Source organism: Phyllopteryx taeniolatus, chromosome 8, assembly GCF_024500385.1.
Source record: "Phyllopteryx taeniolatus isolate TA_2022b chromosome 8, UOR_Ptae_1.2, whole genome shotgun sequence".
In the NCBI taxonomy this organism is placed as follows: domain Eukaryota; kingdom Metazoa; phylum Chordata; class Actinopteri; order Syngnathiformes; family Syngnathidae; genus Phyllopteryx; species Phyllopteryx taeniolatus.
The window spans coordinates 3,945,271-3,965,426 of record NC_084509.1 but is presented as its reverse complement, the minus strand read 5'-3'; the positions used below and the strand labels follow the sequence as shown (position 1 = coordinate 3,965,426).

Sequence of the window (20,156 nt, the reverse complement as noted above, 5' to 3'; positions counted from 1 at the left end):
GCAATAAGGAAATACACTTATGAGAGAATCACCATTTCACAATCAAGGGCCAAAGTGAAAAGTGGAGGGACAGGTTCGGATGATGTCTTTAAGAACCACAGAGAGTCTGTAAGTGATGGGCCCAAAACAATGGCTCGTTTCACAGTAGAGAGACAAACCTTTATGAGAGAACCAGGTTTCCAGGTAAATCATTTATGCACAAAACCAGTGGATGGCAGTATTTCCCCAGGTATCGTTAATGCTAGTGACACAGTTATACACCATCCGATGAGTGACAGTTTCTGCCTTCAAATTAAGACAAAAATGGTACATCTTAAAACCTTCACTTTCAGTTAGATATACGGTATAAATATATCTTACATATATAAAATAAACATTTTACGAGCACAGTTTTATATATAATGGTCATTTGTTACATCTTGTAATAAAAACGAGTGAATTGATTTTTTCCATAACGACAATACAATAATAATAATAATAGGACATTTGTGCACCATAGTTTTTATTCTGAAAATGTAACCGGATATTTTGCTGTCACTTTATATGCCTTGACACATGATGGAACCCAGCAGAATTGCTCTTTTTTTTTTTTTAGAGTTAGACCATATTTGTTCGCTATTGGCGACTATTAGTTACAACATCCTGCGAGGAATTTTAAAGAAAACAATCTGTAGTCTCCATCGTGTTTATTTTAGTCAGGTGAGCGGGACTCTCTCCATTTTAGCTAGCGAGAATAATTTCTAAACGGTAAAATCCGAGATGGCAATCAGAGATCGATATGGAATTAGCTATACAATTGGCCCCCATGAGTGACCTGAAAATCCTGCTTTTTAGGAACAGTCCTTCACCTTTAATCCCTTTAGGATTCGTAAAGTGACATCAGTGTCGGCGAAGTAGCTAGAAGACCAGCACGAATCAGGGTGAAGTTGCGTCCGAGTTTTACCTTTCAACACACGCCTTTTTGCAATTAGCATATTAGATTACCGTTTTCGGGGGAAGAGCCGGCAACGCCGAGTTGAGTTGAGGGCATCCCATGGCCATCGCACGTTTTCCCGGGAAGAGTGGGGACGCTAACTGGAGCTCCCCGACGGTGGACCGACTTTTGTGCGTAAACGGGACGCCGTGGATTCTTTACCTCCTAGAGGAGTGTGTGGATAACGTGTGGGAGTACAGCAGCGTTGTGGTCGGGCTCGTTTCTATGTGCTGCATTCTGCTATCCTGTTTACCGTGAGTAGATTTGTAGTGTGTCTGTCTATCTATCTATCTATCTATCTATCTATCTATCTATCTAATCTATCTAATCTATCTATCTATCTATCTATCTATCTATCTATCTATCTATCTAATCCATTGTAAACCACTGTAACATTATACACAGTTTCGAAAGTATGCCCTAATATAAAGGGGGGGGGGGGGGGGGACTTAAAGACCCTGTCAAGTGAATTAAAGTGCAATTTTGCTAAACATTTCTTCATTTGAGGAGCAAATTTTGGGGATCACTTTTTTGACTGCGGTCAAGCCAGCCTCCACTCGAAAAGTAGCAGTCAAGCCAGCCGCCCCTAATTTTGTTCATACTAGGCATTACGGTAATAGGTCGCCAACTCGCGGCGAAGCCACCTTCAAAATAAAAGCCTCCCAATAATACGGATGTCAGTGCTCTTCGGTTAAGGAATGCAACCAGCAAAGTTAATTTGAATCTTGAGATACATTAAAAAAATTTGTTTCTTTGATATCTTAAGAAAAATAAATGGTAAATGGACTGCACTTATATAGCGCTTTATCTACATCATCACAGTGCCCAAAGCGCTTTACAAAGCCTCACATTCACAGACACATTCATAAACCAATGGGCGACTGCTGCCATGCGAGGCACTGGCAGGCCCACTGGGAGCAAATTAGGGTTCAGTGTCCTGCCCAAGGACACTTCGACATGCGGACAGTCGGACCAGGCATTCGAACATGTTCTACCTATTGAGCCAAAACCACCCCAACATAATCCCATTGGTATCGCAAGACAAGGCCAGATCTGTGTGACAGACCACCAAGGATTCCACGAAAAGAGGTTTGATGAAGATCTTATATAGTATTTCAAAATAAAAATCTCTGAAAACTGCATATGTTGCATTCATTATCACTGAGTGAAAAAATCTGTTAAATCATTTTAATGAGATATCACAACACCAGACCAGTTCTGGGAGACACTACACCCCCCCAGGTCTCCAACAAAAGAGGTCCCATCAAAATCTGATGTGGCATTTCAAAATAAAAGTCCACTGAAATTGGTATATTTGACTGTCATGATCACGGATTTCAAAAATTCATTAAAAAAAAATTTCCGAGTTATGACAACACCATACCAGTTCAAGAGGACACTACACCCCCCCAGGTCTGCAACAAAAGAGGTTCCATCCAAATCTGATGTGGCATTTCAAAATAAAAGACTCTTGAATTTGGTGTATTTCACTGTCATGATCACGGATTTCAAAAATTATTTTAAAGAAATCTCCTAGTTATCACAACACCAGACCAGTTCTGGGGGACACTACACCCCCCCCCCCATGTCTCCAACAAAAGAGGTCCCATCAAAATCTGATGTGGCATTTCAAAATAAAAGTCCACTGAAATTGGTATATTTCATTGTCATGATCACGGATTTCAGAAATTCTTAAAAAAAAAAACTCCTAGTTATCACAACACCAGATCAGTTCTGGGGGACACTACACCACCCCAGGTCTGCAACAAAACAGGACCCATCAAAATCTGATGTGGCATTTCAAAATAAAAGTCCACTGAAATTGGTATATTTCACTGTCATGATCACGGATTTCAAAAATTCATAAAAATTTTTTTCCTAGTTATCACAACACCATACCAGTTCAAGAGGACACTACACCCCCCCAGGTCTGCAACAAAAGAGGTCCCATCAAAATCTGATGTGGCATTTCAAAATAAAAGACTCTTGAATTTGGTGTATTTCACTGTCATGATCACGGATTTCAAAAATTATTTTAAAGAAATCTCCTAGTTATCACAACACCAGACCAGTTCTGGGGGACACTACACCCCCCCATGTCTCCAACAAAAGAGGTCCCATCAAAATCTGATGTGGCATTTCAAAATAAAATTCCACTGAAATTGTTATATTTCACTGTCATTATCACGGATTTAAAAAATTCATAAAAAAAAAAAAAAATTTTTATGATCACGGATTTCCAAAATTCTTTAAAAGGACTCCCCGAGGTACACGGATGAACGCCTTTTCCAAGTCCACAAAACACATGGAGACTGGTTGGGCAAACTCCCATGCACCCTCTAGGACCCTGCCAAGGGTTTAGAGCTGGTCCACTGTTCCACGTCCAGGACGAAAACCACACTGCTCCTCCTGAATCTGGGATTCAACTTCACGATGAACCCTCCTCTCCAGCACCCCCGAATAGACCTTACTCGGGAGGCTGAGGAATGTGATCCCCCTGTAGTTGGAACAGACCCTCTGGTCCCTTCTTAAAAAGGGGGACCACCACCCCAGTCTGCCAATCCAGAGGCACTGTCCCCGATGTCCACGCGATGTTGCAGAGGTGTGTCAACCAGGACAGCCCCACAACATCCAGAGCCTTTAGGAACTCCCGGCGAATCTCATCCACCCCTGGGGCCTTGCCACCAATGAGCTTTTTCACCACCTCGGTGACCTCAAACCCAGAGATAGGAGAGCCCGCCTCAGAGAACCCAGACTCTGCTTCCTCATGGGAAGCCGTGTGAGGAGGTCTTCGAAGTGTTCTCCCCACCGACTCACAACGTCCCGAGTTGAGGTCAGCAGCGCCCCATCCCCACTATACACAGTGTTGATGGTGTGCTGCTTCCCCCTCCTGAGACGGCGGATGGTGGAACAGAATTTCCTCGAAGCCGTCCGGAAGTCTTTCTCCATGGCCTCACCGAACTCCTCCCATGTCAGAGTTTTTGCTTCAGTGACCACCAAAGCTGCATTCCGCTTGGCCAGCCGGTACCCATCAGCTGCCTCAGGAGTCCCACAGGCCAAAAAGACCCGATAGGACTCCTTCTCCAGCTTGACGGCATCCCTCACCGTTGGTGTCCACCAACGAGTTCGGGGATGCTGTCAGGACAGGCAACGACCACCTTACGGCCGCAGCTTCGATCGGTCGCCTCAGCAATGGAGGCGCGGAACATAGTCCACTCGGCCTCGATTTCCCCCACCTCTCCCGGAACATGAGCAAAGTTCTGTCGGAGGTGGGAGTTGAAACTCCTGGCAGGGGATTCCGCCAGACGTTCCCAGCAGACCCTCACAATACGTTTGGGCCTGCCACGTCGGACCGGCATCTTCCCCCACCATCGGAGCCAATATCACCACCAGGTGGTGATCAGTTGACAGCTCTGCCCCTCTCTTCACCAGAGTGTCCAAGACATGCGGCCGCAAGTCCGATGAAACGACCCCAAGGTTGATCATCGAACTGCGACCTAGGGTGTCCTGGTGCCAAGTGCACGTGTGGGCACCCTTGTACTTGAACATGGTGTTCGTTATGGACAATCTGTGATGAGCACATACGTCCAATAACAGAACACCGCTCAGGTTCTGATTGAGGGGGCCAGTCCTCCCAATCACGCCTATCCAGATTTCAGTGTCATTGCCCACGTGAGCATTGAAGTCCCCCAGCAGAACGAAGGAGTCCCCAGCAGGAGCGCAGTCCAGCACCCCCTACAAGGACTCCAAAAAGGGTGGGTACCCTGAACTGGTGTTTGGTGCATTGGCACAAACAACACCCGAAGGCGGAGTGAGGCTACCCTTTCATCCGCAGAGGTGAACCCCAACGTGCAGGCACCCAGCCAGGGGCCAATAAGTATACTCACACCTGCTCGGCGCCTCTCACCGTTGGTAACTCCAGACTGGAAGAGAGTCCAATCCCTCTCGAGAGGACTGGTACCAGAGCTCAAGCCGTGTGTGGAGGCGAGCCCGACTATATTTCGTCGACCTCGCACACCAGCTTGGGCTCTTTCCCTGGCAGAGATGGTGACATTCCATGTCCCTAGAGCCAGTTTCTGCAGCCGGGGATGGGATCACCAAGGTCCCTGCCTTCGGCCACTGCCCAGCTCACACTGCACCCGACCCCAATGGCCCCTCCCACAGTTGGTGAGCCCATGGGAAGGGGGACGGACCCCTGTTACCCTTTTGGGCTCTGCCCGGCCACCAGGCGCTCGCCTTCGAGCCCCACCTCCAGGCATGGCTCCAGAGGTGACCCACGTCCGGGCAAGGGAAAACGTCTTCCTGAATTGTTTGTCATCATAGGGGTTTTTGAAGCTGTGCTTTGTCTGGTCCCTCACCTAGGACTTGTTTACATAAAGCCCCAGACAAATTAGCTCCAAGGATCATTGGGACACACAAACCCCTCCACCATGATAAGGGGACAGCTCAAGGTGGGGCCAAATCTGATGTGGCATTTCAAAATAAAAGTCTCCTGAAATATTCATATTTAACTGTCACTGCCATTGATTTAAAACATCCATCCATCCATCCATTTTCTGAGCCGTTTCTCCTCACTAGGGTCGCGGGCGTGCTGCAGCCTATCCCAGCTATCATCGGTCAGGAGGCGGGGTACACCCTGAACTGGTTGCTAGCCAATCGCAGGGCACATACAAACAAACAACCATCCGCACTCACATTCACACCTACGGGCAATTTAGAGTTGTCAATTAACCTAGCATGCATGTTTTTGGGATGTGGGCGGAAACCGGAGTGCCCAAAGAAAAACCACCCAGGCACGGGTGAGAACATGCAAACTCCACACAGGCTTGAACCCTCCTCCACAGAACTGTGAGGCAGACGCTCCAACCAGTCGTACACCGTGCCGCCTGATTTAAAACATTCATTAATCTATGTAAATACAACTTCTTTTAAGAAATAATTAGAAATAATCCTGTTCGTATCGCAACACCTTTTACCCTTCATACATGTAGGAGACAATTACAGGATGCTACTACATTACTGCCATCACCATTTGATGTAATATATCTGCAATCTGTAAAAAAACCCAGATTGTTTTATCATTAAATATGGGTTTTTTGGGTATCAACATTACGCTTTAACCACTGAAATAATTTCTCATGCCAGTCCGACACTGGAAGGAAGACATGCATGGATCCATCCATTTCAACAGCACTTATCCTGCTGAGTCGCGGGGTCAGCCTACCCCTACTGAGTGTGGGCAAAAGACAGAAAAAACCCTGAGCTGGTCGGCAGTCAGTCGCAGGGCACATACACTGTAGAGACCATCATTGAGTGGGAACCAAACCCACGCTGGCTGCATTGAAGTCAGGCAAATGAACCACGACACCATCAGTAACTGGAAGGAAAACAGTGTATATTAAATAGTTACAAGAAAGACGGTTTTCTATTTTTATTTTTTTTTTTTTAATCTTGATCAAGGGCGGCACGGTGGGCGACTGGTTAGAGCGTCAGCCTCACAGTTCTGAGGTGCGGGGTTCAATCCCCGTCCCCGCCTGTGTGGAGTTTGCATGTTCTCCCCGTGCCTGCGTGGGTTTTCTCCGGGCACTCCGGTTTCCTCCCACATCCCAAAAACATGCATTAATTGGAGACTCTAAATTGCCCGTAGGCATGACTGTGAGTGCGAATGGTTGTTAGTTTCTATGTGCCCTGCGATTGGCTGGCAACCAGTTCAGGGTGTACCCCGCCTCCTGCCCGATGACAGCTGGGATAGGCTCCAGCACGCCCGCGACCCTAGTGAGGAGAAGCGGCTCAGAAAATGGATGGATGGATGGAAATCTTGATCAAACCCCCTCCTTGAGCCGTTACCTTTTCGTGGTGGAGGGGTTTGTGTGTCCCAATGATCCTAGGAGCTAAGTTGTCTTGGGCTTTATGCCCCTGGCAGGGTCACCCATGGCAAACAGGTCCGAGGTGAGGGACCAGACAAAGCACGGCTCCAAAAACCCCTATGACGAGTACAATTAATGGATTCAGGTTTCCCTTGCCCGGACGCGGGTCACCGGGTCTCCCCTCTGGAGCCAGGCCTGGAGGTGGGGCTTGATGGCGAGCGCCTGGTGGCCGGGCCTGCACCCATGGGGCCCGGCCGGGCACAGCCCGAAAGGGTAACGTGGGTCCCCCTTCCCATGGGCTTACCACTGGTGTGTGAGCTCGAGAAGTTCCGACGAGATATAGTCGGACTCGCCTCCATGCATAGCTTGGGCTCTGGTACCAGTCCTCTCGAGAGGGGTTGGACTCTCTTCAACTCTGGAGTTGCCAATGGTGAGAGGCGCCGAGCAGGTGTGGGTATACTTATTGCTCCCCGGCTCGGCGCCTGTATGTTGGGGTTCAACCTGGTGGACGAGAGGGTAGCCTCCCTCCGCCTTCGGGTGGGAGGACGGGTCCTGACTGTTGTTTGTGCCTATGCACCAACCAAAAGTTCAGAGTACCCACCCTTTTTGGAGTCCTTGGAGGGGTTGCCGGAGAGCACTCCCGCTGGGGACTCTATTGTTCTGCTGGGGGACTTCAATGCTCACGTGGGCAATGACAGTGAGACCTGGAAGGGCGTGATTGGGAGGAACGGCCCCCCCGATCAGAACCCGAGCGGTGTTCTGTTATTGGACTTCTGTGCTTGTCACGGATTGTCCATAACGAACACCATGTTCAAGCATAAGGGTGTCCACACGTGCACTTGGCACCAGGACACCCTAGGTCAGAGTTCGATGATCGACTTTGTGGTCGTGTCATGGGACTTGCGGCCGCATGTCTTGGACACTCGGGAAAAGAGAGAGGTGTCAACTGATCACCACCTGGTGGTGAGTTGGCTCCGATGGTGGGGGAAGATGCCAGTCCGACGTGGCAAGCCCAAACGTATTTGAGGGTCTGCTGGGAACGTCTGGTGGAATCCCCTGTCAGAAGGAGTTTCAAATCCCACCTCCGACAGAACTTTGCTCATGTTCCGAGGGAGGCGGGGGACATCGAGTCCGAGTGGACCATGTTCCGCGCCTCCATTGCTGAGGCGGCCGACTGAAGCTGTGGCCGTAAGGTGGTTTGTGCTTGACATGGCGGCAATCCCCGAACCTGTTGGTGGACACCAACGGTGAGGGATGCAGTCAAGCTGAAGAAGGAGTCCTATCGGGCCTTTTTGGCCTGTGGGACTCCTGAGGCAGCTGATGGGTACCGGCTGGCCAAGCGGAATGCAGCTTTGGTGGTCTCTGAAGCAAAAACTCGGGCATGGGAGGAGTTCGGTGAGGCCATGGAGAAAGACTTCCGGATGGCTTCGAGGAAATTCTGGTCCACCATCTGGCGTCTCAGGAGGGGGAAGCAGTGCACCACCAACACTGTGTATAGTGGGGATGGGGCTCTGCTGACCTCGACTCCTGATGTTGTGAGCCGGTGGGGAGAATACTTCGAAGACCTCCTCAATTCCACCGACACGCCTTCCCATGAGGGAGCGGAGTCTGGGTTCTCTGAGGCGGGCTCTCCTATCTCTGGGGTTGAGGTCACCGAGGTGGTTAAAAAGCTCCTCAGTGGCAAGGCCCCGGGGGTGGATGAGATTCGCCCGGAGTTCCTCAAGGCTCTGGATGTTGTAGGAATGTCCTGGTTGACACGCCTCTGCAACATTGCGTGGACATCGGGGACAGTGCCTCTGTATTGGCAGACTGGGGTGGTGGTCCCCCTTTTTAAGAAAGGGTGTGTTCCAACTACAGGGGGATCACACTCCTCAGCCTCCCTGGTAAGGTCTATTCGGGGGTGCTGGAGAGGAGGGTTTATCGTGAAGTTGAATCCCAGATTCAGGAGGAGCAGTGTGGTTTTCGTCCTGGCCGTGAAACAGTGGACCAGCTGTATACCCTTGGCAGGGTCCTCAAGGGTGGATGGGAGTTCGCCCAACCAGTCTACATGTGTTTTGTGGACTTGGAGAAGGCGTTCGACCGTGTCCCTCGGGGGTTGCTGTGGGGGTGCTTCGGGAGTATGGGGTACCGAACCCCCTGATATGGGCTGTTCGGTCCCTGTACGATCGGAGTCAGAGTTTGTTCCGCATATCCGGCAGGAAGTTGGACTCGTTTCCACTGAGGGTTGGACTCCGCCAAGGCTGCCCTTTGTCACCGATTCTGTTCATAACTTTTATGGACAGAATTTCTAGGCGCAGCCGAGGCGTAGAGGGGGTCCGGTTTGGTGGCCTCAGTATTGCATCTCTGCTTTTTGCAGATGATGTGGTTCTGTTGGCTTCATCAAGCCGTGACCTCCAACTCTCACTGGAGCAGTTCGCAGCCGAGTGTGAAGCGGCTGGGATGATAATCAGCACCTCCAAATCTGAGACCATGGTCCTCAGTCGGAAAACGGTGGCGTGCCCTCCTCAGGTCGGGGATGAGATCCTCCCCCAATTGGAGGAGTTCAAGTATCTTGGGGTCTTGTTCACGAGTGAGGGAAAAATGGAACGGGAGATCGACAGGCGGATCGGTGCAGCGTCTGCAGTGACGCAGACTTTGTATCGATCCATTGTGGTGAAGAAGGAGCTAAGCCGAAAGGCGAAGCTCTCGATTTACCGGTCGATCTACGTTCCTACCCTCACCTATGGTCAAAGAACGAGATCCAGGATACAAGCGGCCGAAATGAGTTTCGTCTGCTGGGTGTCCGGGCTCTCCCTTAGAGATAGGGTGAGAAGCTCGGTCATCCGAGAGGATCTCAGAGTAGAGCCGCTGCTCTGTCACATCGAGAGGAGCCAGATGAGGTGGCTGGGGCATCTGATTGGGATGCCTCCCAGACGCCTCCCTGGTGAGGTGTTCCGGGCACGTCCCACCGGGAGGAGACCACGGGGACGACCCAGGACACGCTGGAGAGACTACATCCCTCGGCTGGCCTGGGAACGCCTCGGGATCCCCCCGGAAGAGTTGGATGAAGTTGCTGGAGAGAGGGAAGTCTGGCCGTCCCTGCTAAAGCTACTGCCCCCGCGACCCGACCTCGGATAAGCGGTAGAAAATGGATGGATGGATGGACATCAGATTTGGGTGGGACCACTTTTGCTGGATACCTGGGGTGGTGTAGTGTCCCCCAGAACTGGTCTGGTGTTGTGACAACTAAGATTTTTATTAAAGAATTTTTGAAATCCGTGATCATGGCAGTGAAATACACCAATTTCAAGAGTCTTTTATTTTGAAATGCCACATCAGATTTTGATGGCACCTGTTTTGTTGGAGACCTGGGGGGGTGTAGGGTCCCCCAGGACTGATCTGGTGTTGTGATAACTATGAGGTTTTTTTTAAAGAATTTTTGAAATCCGTGATCATGACGTGAAATATACCAATTTCAAGAGTATTTTATTTTGAAATGCCACATCAGATTTTGATGGGACCTCTTTTGTTGAAGACCTGGGGGGGTGTAGTGTCCTCCAGGACTGATCTGGTGTTGTGATAACTAGGAGTTTTTTATAAAGAATTTTTGAAATCCGTGATCATGACAGTGAAATATACCAATTTCAAGAGTCTTTTATTTTGAAATGCCACATCAGATTTTGATGGGACCTCTTTTGTTGGAGACCTGGGGGCGTGTAGTGTCTCCCAGAACTGGACTGGTGTTGTGATAACTTGGAGGGTTTTTTTTAAAGAATTTTTTAAATTCGTGATCATGACAATGAAATATACCAATTTCAGTGGACTTTTATTTTGCAATGCCACATCAGATTTTGATGGGATCTCTTTTGTTGGAGACCTAGGGTGGTGTAGTGTCCACCAGAACTGATCTGGTGTTGTGATAACTAGGAAAAACAAATTTATGAATTTTTGAAATCCGTGATCATGACAGTGAAATATACCAATTTCAGTGGACCTTTATTTTGAAATGCCACATCAGATTTTGATGGGACCTCTTTTGTTGGAGACCTGGGGGTGTGTAGTGTCCCCCAGGACTGATCTGGTGTTGTGATAACTTTGAGGTTTTTTTTAAAGAATTTTTGAAATCCATGATCATGACAATGAAATATACCAATTTCAGTGGAGTTTTATTTTGAAATGCCACATCAGATTTTGATGGGACCTCTTTTGTTGGAGACCTGGGGTTGTGTAGTGTCCCCCAGAACTGGTCTGGTGTTGTGATAACTATGAGATTGTTTTTAAAGAATTTTTGAAATTCGTGATCATGACAATGAAATATACCAATTTCAGTGGACTTTTATTTTGAAATGCCGCATCAGATTTTGATGGGACCTCTTTTGTTGGAGACCTGGGGGGGTGTAGTGTCCCCCAGGACTGATCTGGTGTTGTGATATCTCATTAAAAAGATTTAACAGATTTTTTCAGTCAGGGGTAATGAAAGCAACTTATGCAGTTTTCAGAGATTTTTATTTTGAAATACAATATCAGATCTTCATCAAACCTCTTTTTGCGGAGTCCTTGGTGGTCTGTCACACAGATCTGGACTTGTCTTGCGATACCAATGGGATTATGTTGGGGTGGCTTTGGCTCAGTAGATAGAACAGGTTCGAATCCCTGCTTCGACTGTACGCATGTCGAAGTTTCCTTGGGCAAGACACTGAACCCTAATTTGCTCCCAGTGGGCATGGCAGCGCCTTGCATGGCAGCAGTCGCCCATTGGTTTATGAATGTGTGTGTGAATATGAGTCTTTGTAAAGCGTTTTGGCCACTGTGATGAGGTAGATAAAGCGCTATATAAGTGCAGTCCATTGCCATTTATTTTTACTAAGATATCAAATAAAGTAATTTTTTTAATGTATGTATGTATGTAATGTATCTCAAGATTCAAATTAACTTTGCTGGTTGCATTCCTTAACCGAAGAACACTGACGTCCGTATTATTAGGAAGCTTTTATTTTGAAGGTGGCTTTCGCCGCGAGTTGGCGACCTATTACCGTAATGCCTTGCATGAACAAAATTAGGGGCGGCTGGCTTGACTGCTACTTTCCGAGTGGAGGCTGGCTTGACCGCAGTCTTTTTTGCAGGTTACCGGTAACTGCACAAAGACCCGAAGCAAGGGTTTTATTAAAGGTGCCATATTTTACCAAACCAACTTTTTCTCATATAGTGAAGATCTCCGCCTACCTCTCCACTCCCGAGCCAGAGCTGTCAACATAACAAACACGTGCTCTCATAAGTGGGTCTTCTACACAGAGGCAACCAATGCACGCAATGAGATACACACGTGCCGTAACAAAGAAAGTAGAAGTCACGATCGAATGTTGTTATTATCTCTCGTTCTTCACAGAGTTTTAAGAATATATGCCAGAGTATTGTTACATTGCCTGTTTGTATGTTTATACAGCGTTTGTGTACTAATATCAATTATTTTGAGAGCTACAAGTGACGCAAGTTCGATGCTAATTTGTGTTAGATCGTCAGTGAAACTAAGTCTGTGATGTAATTTAAACATTCAATAGGTGTAATTCTTTTGTTAAGTTTTACAGTACAATACAAAAGAGAAAACAAGACTTTTCACTTAACAACGTACGACTAGTTTCCTTTTTTATATAATCAACTATTTTTATTTCCTAAATTCATATTGTGCATACAAGATCAGGCTTTAATTTAAAACAAGAATTAACAGCCTTTGTGCATCTTCTCTTAATCATTTTAACATTTTGTGACATATTAAAATATTAGGTTCATGGCTCATGGCATCTCAGGGCAATTTTTGGAATTGTTCAATCTGTTCAAATTAAAATGAAGAAATATCGAGAGGAAACAAATATTTCCTTCATCTGACTTTACACAAACCCTCTTCTGTTTGGTTACATGATCAATTTTACTCGTATTTGCCACGTTTGTTACTAGGCCTGTCACAATAAAAAGTTTAAGAAGATATATTTTCCTCAGAAATATCTCGATAAGTGTGAATATCATGTTTTTTGTTTGTTTTGTTTTCTAAACGCCTCTGAAATCATAAAAATAAGGCCGCCCTCGAGCTGCAAGACTGCGTGGTTGGTCCACTGAAGACGAGTCAACTATACGTTCGTTAACTTCCCTGTAGCTAACTACTGGCTGAATAATGCGTGCCTGTGAGGTTATTCTTAATAAATAGTTAACTTTCCCATGTTTGTGTTAATTGCGGACTAACAGACACAACAACTCGGAGCAAGATGCCACTGCTGACGTTTTAAACGTCGCCGCGGTGGAGCTAGCTGTTTAGCGTCTAAGCTTGTTAGCTCGTAGGCTAGTGAACATAATAAACAGTTAGCTTCCCAGTGTGTGTGTGTGTGTGTGTGTTAATTGGGGACTATACACAAAAAAACTCAGAGCGAGGTGCTAACTTTTCATACGACGTCACCATGGTGGAGTGAGCTATGTAGCTGTTTGGAAAATGGCTCACCACAACAGTCTCCGCGGTAAAACTGTGATTCCCAGTTCTGCTTTTCAATGTGTTTTTTGAGACGCAAAAAGCTAATTTTAACTAACAAACTGCGATGCAAGACCACTTAATTCGTAGTTGGGAGACCAGCATGAATCTACCTTCCCCCCACGAGAAAATTTCTGACGCTGAAGCATGCAGCTAGATTGCTATCCCTCTACCCGGAAAATGCATCGTCTCTGGATGCCACACTTTACAGAACAGCTCGGTGTCATTACTGTGTTATGTAGTTTGTGTTATACAAAGCGTTGTGGGTGTATAACTACCAGGAAGCATGTGCTCAAAATGAAATGTCCGTCATGTAATGTGAGCCACAGGCTCAATGACGTGTTCCGCTCAGTGCGTTAATAAACGATTGACTTTCTGTCCACGACGTCAGCTCCTCGTAGCCTGTTAGCGCACAACTAGCTGGTGGCTAGCGCCTTTTGTCAGTGTGTGGAAAGCCCTGCATCCGCCTGGTATATATTCCAGCCACCGGAAGCTTTGAGGAGATAGATTTTCACATCTCAAACACAAAGGGATGTGTAGGCATACAAAATATTTTACACGTAGTGGTATGTGATTGACAGCTGACAGTTGAGCGGAGAAAGATTTTGAAGCCTCATTTTATAAACTTGGCAATTGTTTTAATCATTAGAATTTGGCAGGATTGTTAACAACACTGTGCAGTGTCAAATTTACACAACATTTTCACTCTACAGGGACTTTAAAAACGGATTATTTCGACTTTAACTAAAGGGAGGCTGCATACCACTAGTGGTGGTAACACACTTTGACAATCACTAATCTATACTATACCATGTATCTACAGTATATCTATAATTTTCAAGTATTTGGCTGTCTTATCTTGGTTTTTGTATCCGCCTTTCTTTCTGTTAGTCAGGTCCGTGAATCCTATCTGAATGGTAAAGTGGATGAGGCCATGTCTTTTGGCTTCCTCCTCTTCCTCTTCAGTGCTGACATCACCAATCTTGCAGGCTGCTACCTCACCAGACAGTTGCCAATTCAGGTTAACAGACACACACACACACACGCATACACACACTTGAAATGGGATTTTTTTTTCCCCTCAATAATGACTTGGATTATCTGTGTCTTGTACAAAACAACTGCAAGAGAAATGCTGCACATTCACGCAACACAACGGAAGTCTGGCAGGCCATAGAGGGTGCGACCTCCGGTACAGACCAGTCCTGTGAGACCAGGGGGTGCCTTTCATAGATACTAGATACGCCGGTGCCCTGTAGCAGCTCAATTAACCGACGTGCCTATGTGGCGGCCATATTGGGGAGGTCGTCGTTCCCATAGAAGGCAATGCATTGACACTGAAATTAGTTGTTACTCATTTCTCAACCGATTTCCATGAGCTTTACTGTTTTGTCAACACCAAAGCATATGATATCAATATGCAACATTTGATAAAGGGCAAAAAATAAATAAAATAAAAAAATATATATATTCGAAATGGACTCCCATTTCCCTAGTCGTAATTGTACGACGTTCAACCCTATGTAGCACAATGTGCCAACATCCTTGGTCTTTTGGTTTTCTCGCCATCCACATACATGGAATGTGCTGACGACTTTGACCTCCCTAGTTTAGCATCACCGTCGGCATGGAGCTCAAAATGGGCGTGTCCTATCTACCTATACATACAGTACTTGTGGTGCCGCTGGTCTCACAGGACTGGTTCATTCCAGAGCTCGCGCCCCCGAGTGGTCCACCATCCGATGATGCCACAGTGCATCACCAGCAGGCTCGGCCTACTCTGCCGCGGCTTTGTGATGGGATCACAGCTGGATCGACTGTAGTCGTTCTATGGCAGGCTGGTAAAGTGGTATCGGTGCCGTAGTATCGGAGCAATTTTACAAGTAGGAGTACTGACATAAAGTATCGGCCCCGATACAGATTCTGGTATCGGTAGTGGTGCATCCCTAGTTTTTTTTTTTTTTTTCTTTCATACTTTTGTTTGAACAACGTTTAAAGTCGAATTGGTGAAGAGTTTAAATCAACGCATCTGCAGTTGTCCCATTCCATCACTACACTTGACTGAACATGGTTTCTTGTGTTGTCTTCACAGGTGGTTGCAGTGGTTTTCTACATCTTTGCAGACCTGATTCTCATCTCACAGTTTATTTATTATAAGATAAAGAACAACTTAAACAGAGGTAAGTGGGGTGATATTTTGTGTGAAATTGAGGTGGTTAGCAACCAATTCAAAGACCACAATAAATAATGAAAGATGTACAGTTGTTGTTGCAACCTTCGGGTTGTCCGACCAGGGGTCATCACAGCGAATCACTCGCATAATTGTTTTGGCAGTTTTTATGCCGGAGACCCTCAATTATTTTTATTTTATTTTATTTTTTAATTTAGGCTTGGGACAGGCAGTGGCACTTTTTTGGGGCACAGGCCGGGAATTGAACCCTCAGGAAAGACTACACTAAAGGCTTCTTTATAATCGTGCGGGCCGGGACTGCGGTGACGTCACTGCGGCTAGCCCGCACGCAGTTTGCCTTTATACTCGAGCACAACCCACGCGCGCAGTTTTGAAAATCCAGTTCACCTCCAAGTCGGGGGTGTCGCTACGGCTGATATTGGCTAGGACACCACAGGATGGAGTTTCCTCTGCATATTTTGGCCATTTCCGGTAGCCGTTTCTTTCCTCTCCGTAACAAGGAACAAAACAACAACAATGGCGACCGTGGAACAGTGTCTGCTAGAACAAATGGAACAAATAGTCTTTCTATTCTTTCGAGTCTAGAGGACTCTGCATCTTTTTGCACAATTGTCAAAAAAAATAATGTACCGGCATTACTAGATATCTAGCAACACTTTACTGCTCAGTGACTGTTTTTTTTTGTCAATGTCTTTGTGTCTCAAAAGTGGTCTCTGTCAATTGACTGTCTGTTGTCGTACTAGAGCGGCTCCAACTACCGGAAACAAATTCCTTGTGTGTTTTTTGGACATACTTGCCAAATAAAGATTCTGATTCTGACCTAGATGACCAAATGATACGTTTAATTATGCTGCAAAATCGATCAAGAAGGCAGTGGCGTAGATGGTATGTAAAACCAAGGGGCACGCTGAGTACTTCATCACAGCATGTGACTAAAACGGAGAGATGGTCTCCGCGGCATTCTACGCACAGCAACAATTTTTGCTGTGTGCGTGTCAAATGACACAGTGGGGCCGCGCGGGCCAATTCGTCGGTCATGTGATGCAATGCAGGCGTTGTCGGCCACGCGAGCGCGGGAGTATAAAGAGGCCTTAACAGTGATGAAAGGATGTACAATACAGTATTTATGGTTATCGACTATTACTTCTGCTATTAGTACTACTATGTTGCTCATATCGTGTCTAGTTTGAGTATTTTCCGAACACTGTACTTTAAATTCAAGTATTTACAACTGATGCCGCCTTTTTCTATCAAATTTAAATGTGACTGTAAAGGCCTTTACTCATTTAGTCTCACTTAATTTTAATGTAAAGTAAATGGTTTGTTTGCCTTTTAATTTTTACTTTTGTGCTTTTCTACTGTCTAATCTTTGCAGTATTTTTGTGTGTTCTAGAGAACCCTGTGTTGAAATGGGTGTGCTACCTGTGGTGTGGCGCTGGAACACTACCCCTGCTGGTTTTACCCAAACTCATCATAGACAATATTAAAACCTCAGAATCTCTTGTAGGTTAATTTTCAGGAAATGGTTTAACGTTGTTGTCCGATATTATTGCATGTGACTTTTGATGAAGAATAAATAGTTACATCTGTTTATATTGATCATGAAGGCACGGTGACCGACTGGTTAGAGCGTCTGCCTCACAGTTCTGAGGACCGGGGTTCAATCCCCGGCCCCGCCTGTGTGGATTTTGCATGTTCCTTGTGTGGGTTTTCTCCGGGCACTCCGGTTTCCTCCCACATCCCAAAAACATGCTTGGTAGGTTGATTGAAGACTCTAAATTGCCTGTAGGTGTGAATTTGAGTGCGAATGGTTGTTTGTTTTCATGTGCCCTGCGATTGGCTGTCAACCAGTTCACGGTGTACCCCGCCTCCTGCCCGATGATAGCTGGGATAGGCTCCAGCACGCCCGCGACCCTAGTGAGGAGAAGCGGCTCAGAAAATGGATGGATGGATGAAGGCCGATAACATAATAATGGATGGATGGATATATTGATCATCAGCTAAAAATATAAAATTCATAATACAAGATTGTTGGCACTTTATTAAAACAAATTGATGGCCTTTGTTTTTAATGTTGAAAATTGTATGAGTTTTTGCTAGACCTTAAAACAAAGTAAATGGGGATGGGGAGCTCCCTACAAAAGTGTGTTTTAAATTGACATTCCTAGCAACCAAATTAATATACTTAAAAACACGTGATTGAAGTTGTTTTAGTTGGTTGTTTCGTTTCAAAAATTTGACAATACATGGAATAGAGTACAACTCTCATTATTACGTTAAATATTGCCAAATTGTCACAGTGGACTTCTGAATTACAGAGCTTTTATTGAACAGCAATGTTATGCTGTTTTTGTCAAATGTATGACAGTGAAATTACAGTAAAATTAATCGTACTTTTATGTTTTTCTCAGACACCAACTTCATCTAAATCATTGGAGGTTTCTGGCTATATATGTGGATACCTTGCCACTGTCTTCTACCTCTCATCCCGCTTCCCACAGCTCTATAAAAATGTAAGTGACACTTTCTTGTTGTGCGCAATATGTGTGGAGTTTCCCTTGAGAGACCTTGGGCTGGCCAACTCTCCTCAGCCGTAATCTCCAGGACTACCTATTAATACACGGGGCCTGTGAGTAAGATTTTGTATCACAATGAGAACCAGACATTGGAGGACAATAGTCATGTTGTTCTGAAGAATCATCCTGGCTCAACTGTGGCTGTTAATAATTCAAGAGTCATCATCATTCACTTAGAGAAACGTGGAGGCATGCACTCCAGACTATCCAATCAGAAAATACAAACACGATGCTCTTTCCTGTCATAGTATTCATTCAAAATACAACCAGCTTGGTGAAACATTTTCAATACTTGGGATTAAAATTTTTACTAAACCACTGAATTGAGTAATCACTTCAACTGAAACTACAACATTTAGGGAATTTGAATCTGTTTCCTATCAACATTTTACAACCCCAATTCCAATGAAGTTGGGACGTTGTGTTAAACATAAATAAAAACAGAATACAATTATTTGGAAATAATGTTCAACCTATATTTAATTGAATACATTACAAATACAAAAATATTTATGTTCAAACTGATAAACTTTGTTTTTAGCAAATAATCATTAACTTGGAATTTTATGGCTGCAACACGTTCCAAAAAAGATGGGACAGGGTCAAGTTTACCACTGTATTACATCACCTTTTCTTTTAACAACATTAAATAAACGTTTGGGAACTGAGGACACTTAATTGTTGAACCTTTTTAGGTGGAATTCTTTCCCATTCTTGCTTGATGTACAGATTCAGCTATTCAACAGTCCGGGCTCTCCGTTGTCGTATTTTACGCTTCATAATGTGCCACACATTTTCAGTGGGAGACAGGTCTGGACTGCAGGCAGGCCAGTCTAGTACCCGCACTCTTTTACTACGAATCCACGCTGTTGTAACACGTGCAGAATGTGGTTTGACATTGTCTTGCTGAAATAAGCAGGGCGTCCATGAAAAATACGTTGCTTGGATGGCAGCATATGTTTCTCCAAAACCTGTATGTACCTTTCAGCATTAATGGTGCCTTCACAGATGTGTAAGTTACCCATGTCATTGGCACTAACACAGCTCCATAGAACACTTTTCCACTTTGCATCAGTCCATCTTAGATGAGCTCGGGCCCAGAAAAGCCGGCGTCATTTGTGGAAGTTGTTGATAAATGGCTTTTGCTTTGCATAGTAGAGTTTCAATTTGCACTTACGGATGTAGCACCAAACTGTATTTACTGACATTGGTTTTCTGAAGTGTTCCTGAGCCCATGTGGTGATGTCCTTTACACATTGATCTCGGTTTTTGATGCAGTGCCGCCTGAGGGATCGAAGGTCATGGGCATTCAATGTTGGTTTTCGGCCTAGCCGCTTACATGCAATGATTTCTCCAGATTCTCTGAACCTTTTGATGATGTTATGGACTGTAGATGATGAAATCCATAAATTCCTTGAAATTGTACATTGAAGAACATTGTCCTTAAACTGTTCAACTTGTTTCTCACGCAGTTCTTCACAAAGAGGTGAACCTCGCCCCATCTTTGCTTGTGAATGACTGAGCAATTCAGGGAAGCTCCTCTTATACCCAATCATGGCACCTACCTGTTCCCAATTAGCCTGTTCACCTGTGGGATGTTCCAAACAGGTGTTTGATGAGCATTCATCAACTTTCTCAGTGTTTTTTGCCACTTGTTCCAGCTTTTTTGGAACGTGTTGCAGCCATAAAATGCTAAGTTCATGATTATTTGCTAAAAACAATCAGGTTTATCAGTTTGAACATTAAATATCTTGTCTTTGTAGTGTATTGAATTAAATATCAGAATCAGAATCATCTTTATTTGCCATGTATGTCCAAAAACACACAAGGAATTTGTCTCCGGTAGTTGGAGCCGCTCTAGTACGACAAATATAGGTTCAAATATAGGTTGAACATGATTTGAAAATCATTGTATTCTGTTTTTATTTATGTTTAACACAACGTCCCAACTTCATTGGAATTGGGGTTATACCACAAAGCATTGTTTTTCTCTTTAGTTTCTAAAAAAGGTGTTTTTGTGTTCTCTTTACTGACATGTGATTTCGGACAAACGTAT

The 20,156-nt window shown here is 45.3% G+C and overlaps 2 protein-coding genes across 2 annotated transcripts in view; one reads left to right on the top strand and one right to left on the bottom strand.

The window, feature by feature from the left end:
• The window catches only part of veph1 (ventricular zone expressed PH domain-containing 1), a 94,972-nt gene extending 93,848 nt beyond the window's left edge, over positions 1 to 1,124 (bottom strand). The window contains exon 1 of the mRNA XM_061782702.1: positions 985 to 1,124. The gene's annotated coding sequence lies outside the window, so the exon portion shown is untranslated. The remainder of the gene's footprint in view (positions 1 to 984) is intronic.
• Positions 575 to 20,156, top strand: part of LOC133482512 (lysosomal amino acid transporter 1 homolog) — a 23,364-nt gene continuing 3,782 nt past the window's right edge. The window contains exons 1-5 of the mRNA XM_061782714.1: positions 575 to 1,227; positions 14,225 to 14,354; positions 15,426 to 15,513; positions 16,918 to 17,027; positions 17,936 to 18,037. Of these exons, the coding sequence (XP_061638698.1) occupies positions 1,034 to 1,227; positions 14,225 to 14,354; positions 15,426 to 15,513; positions 16,918 to 17,027; positions 17,936 to 18,037 (624 nt within the window). The 5' untranslated portion in view covers positions 575 to 1,033. The remainder of the gene's footprint in view (positions 1,228 to 14,224; positions 14,355 to 15,425; positions 15,514 to 16,917; positions 17,028 to 17,935; positions 18,038 to 20,156) is intronic.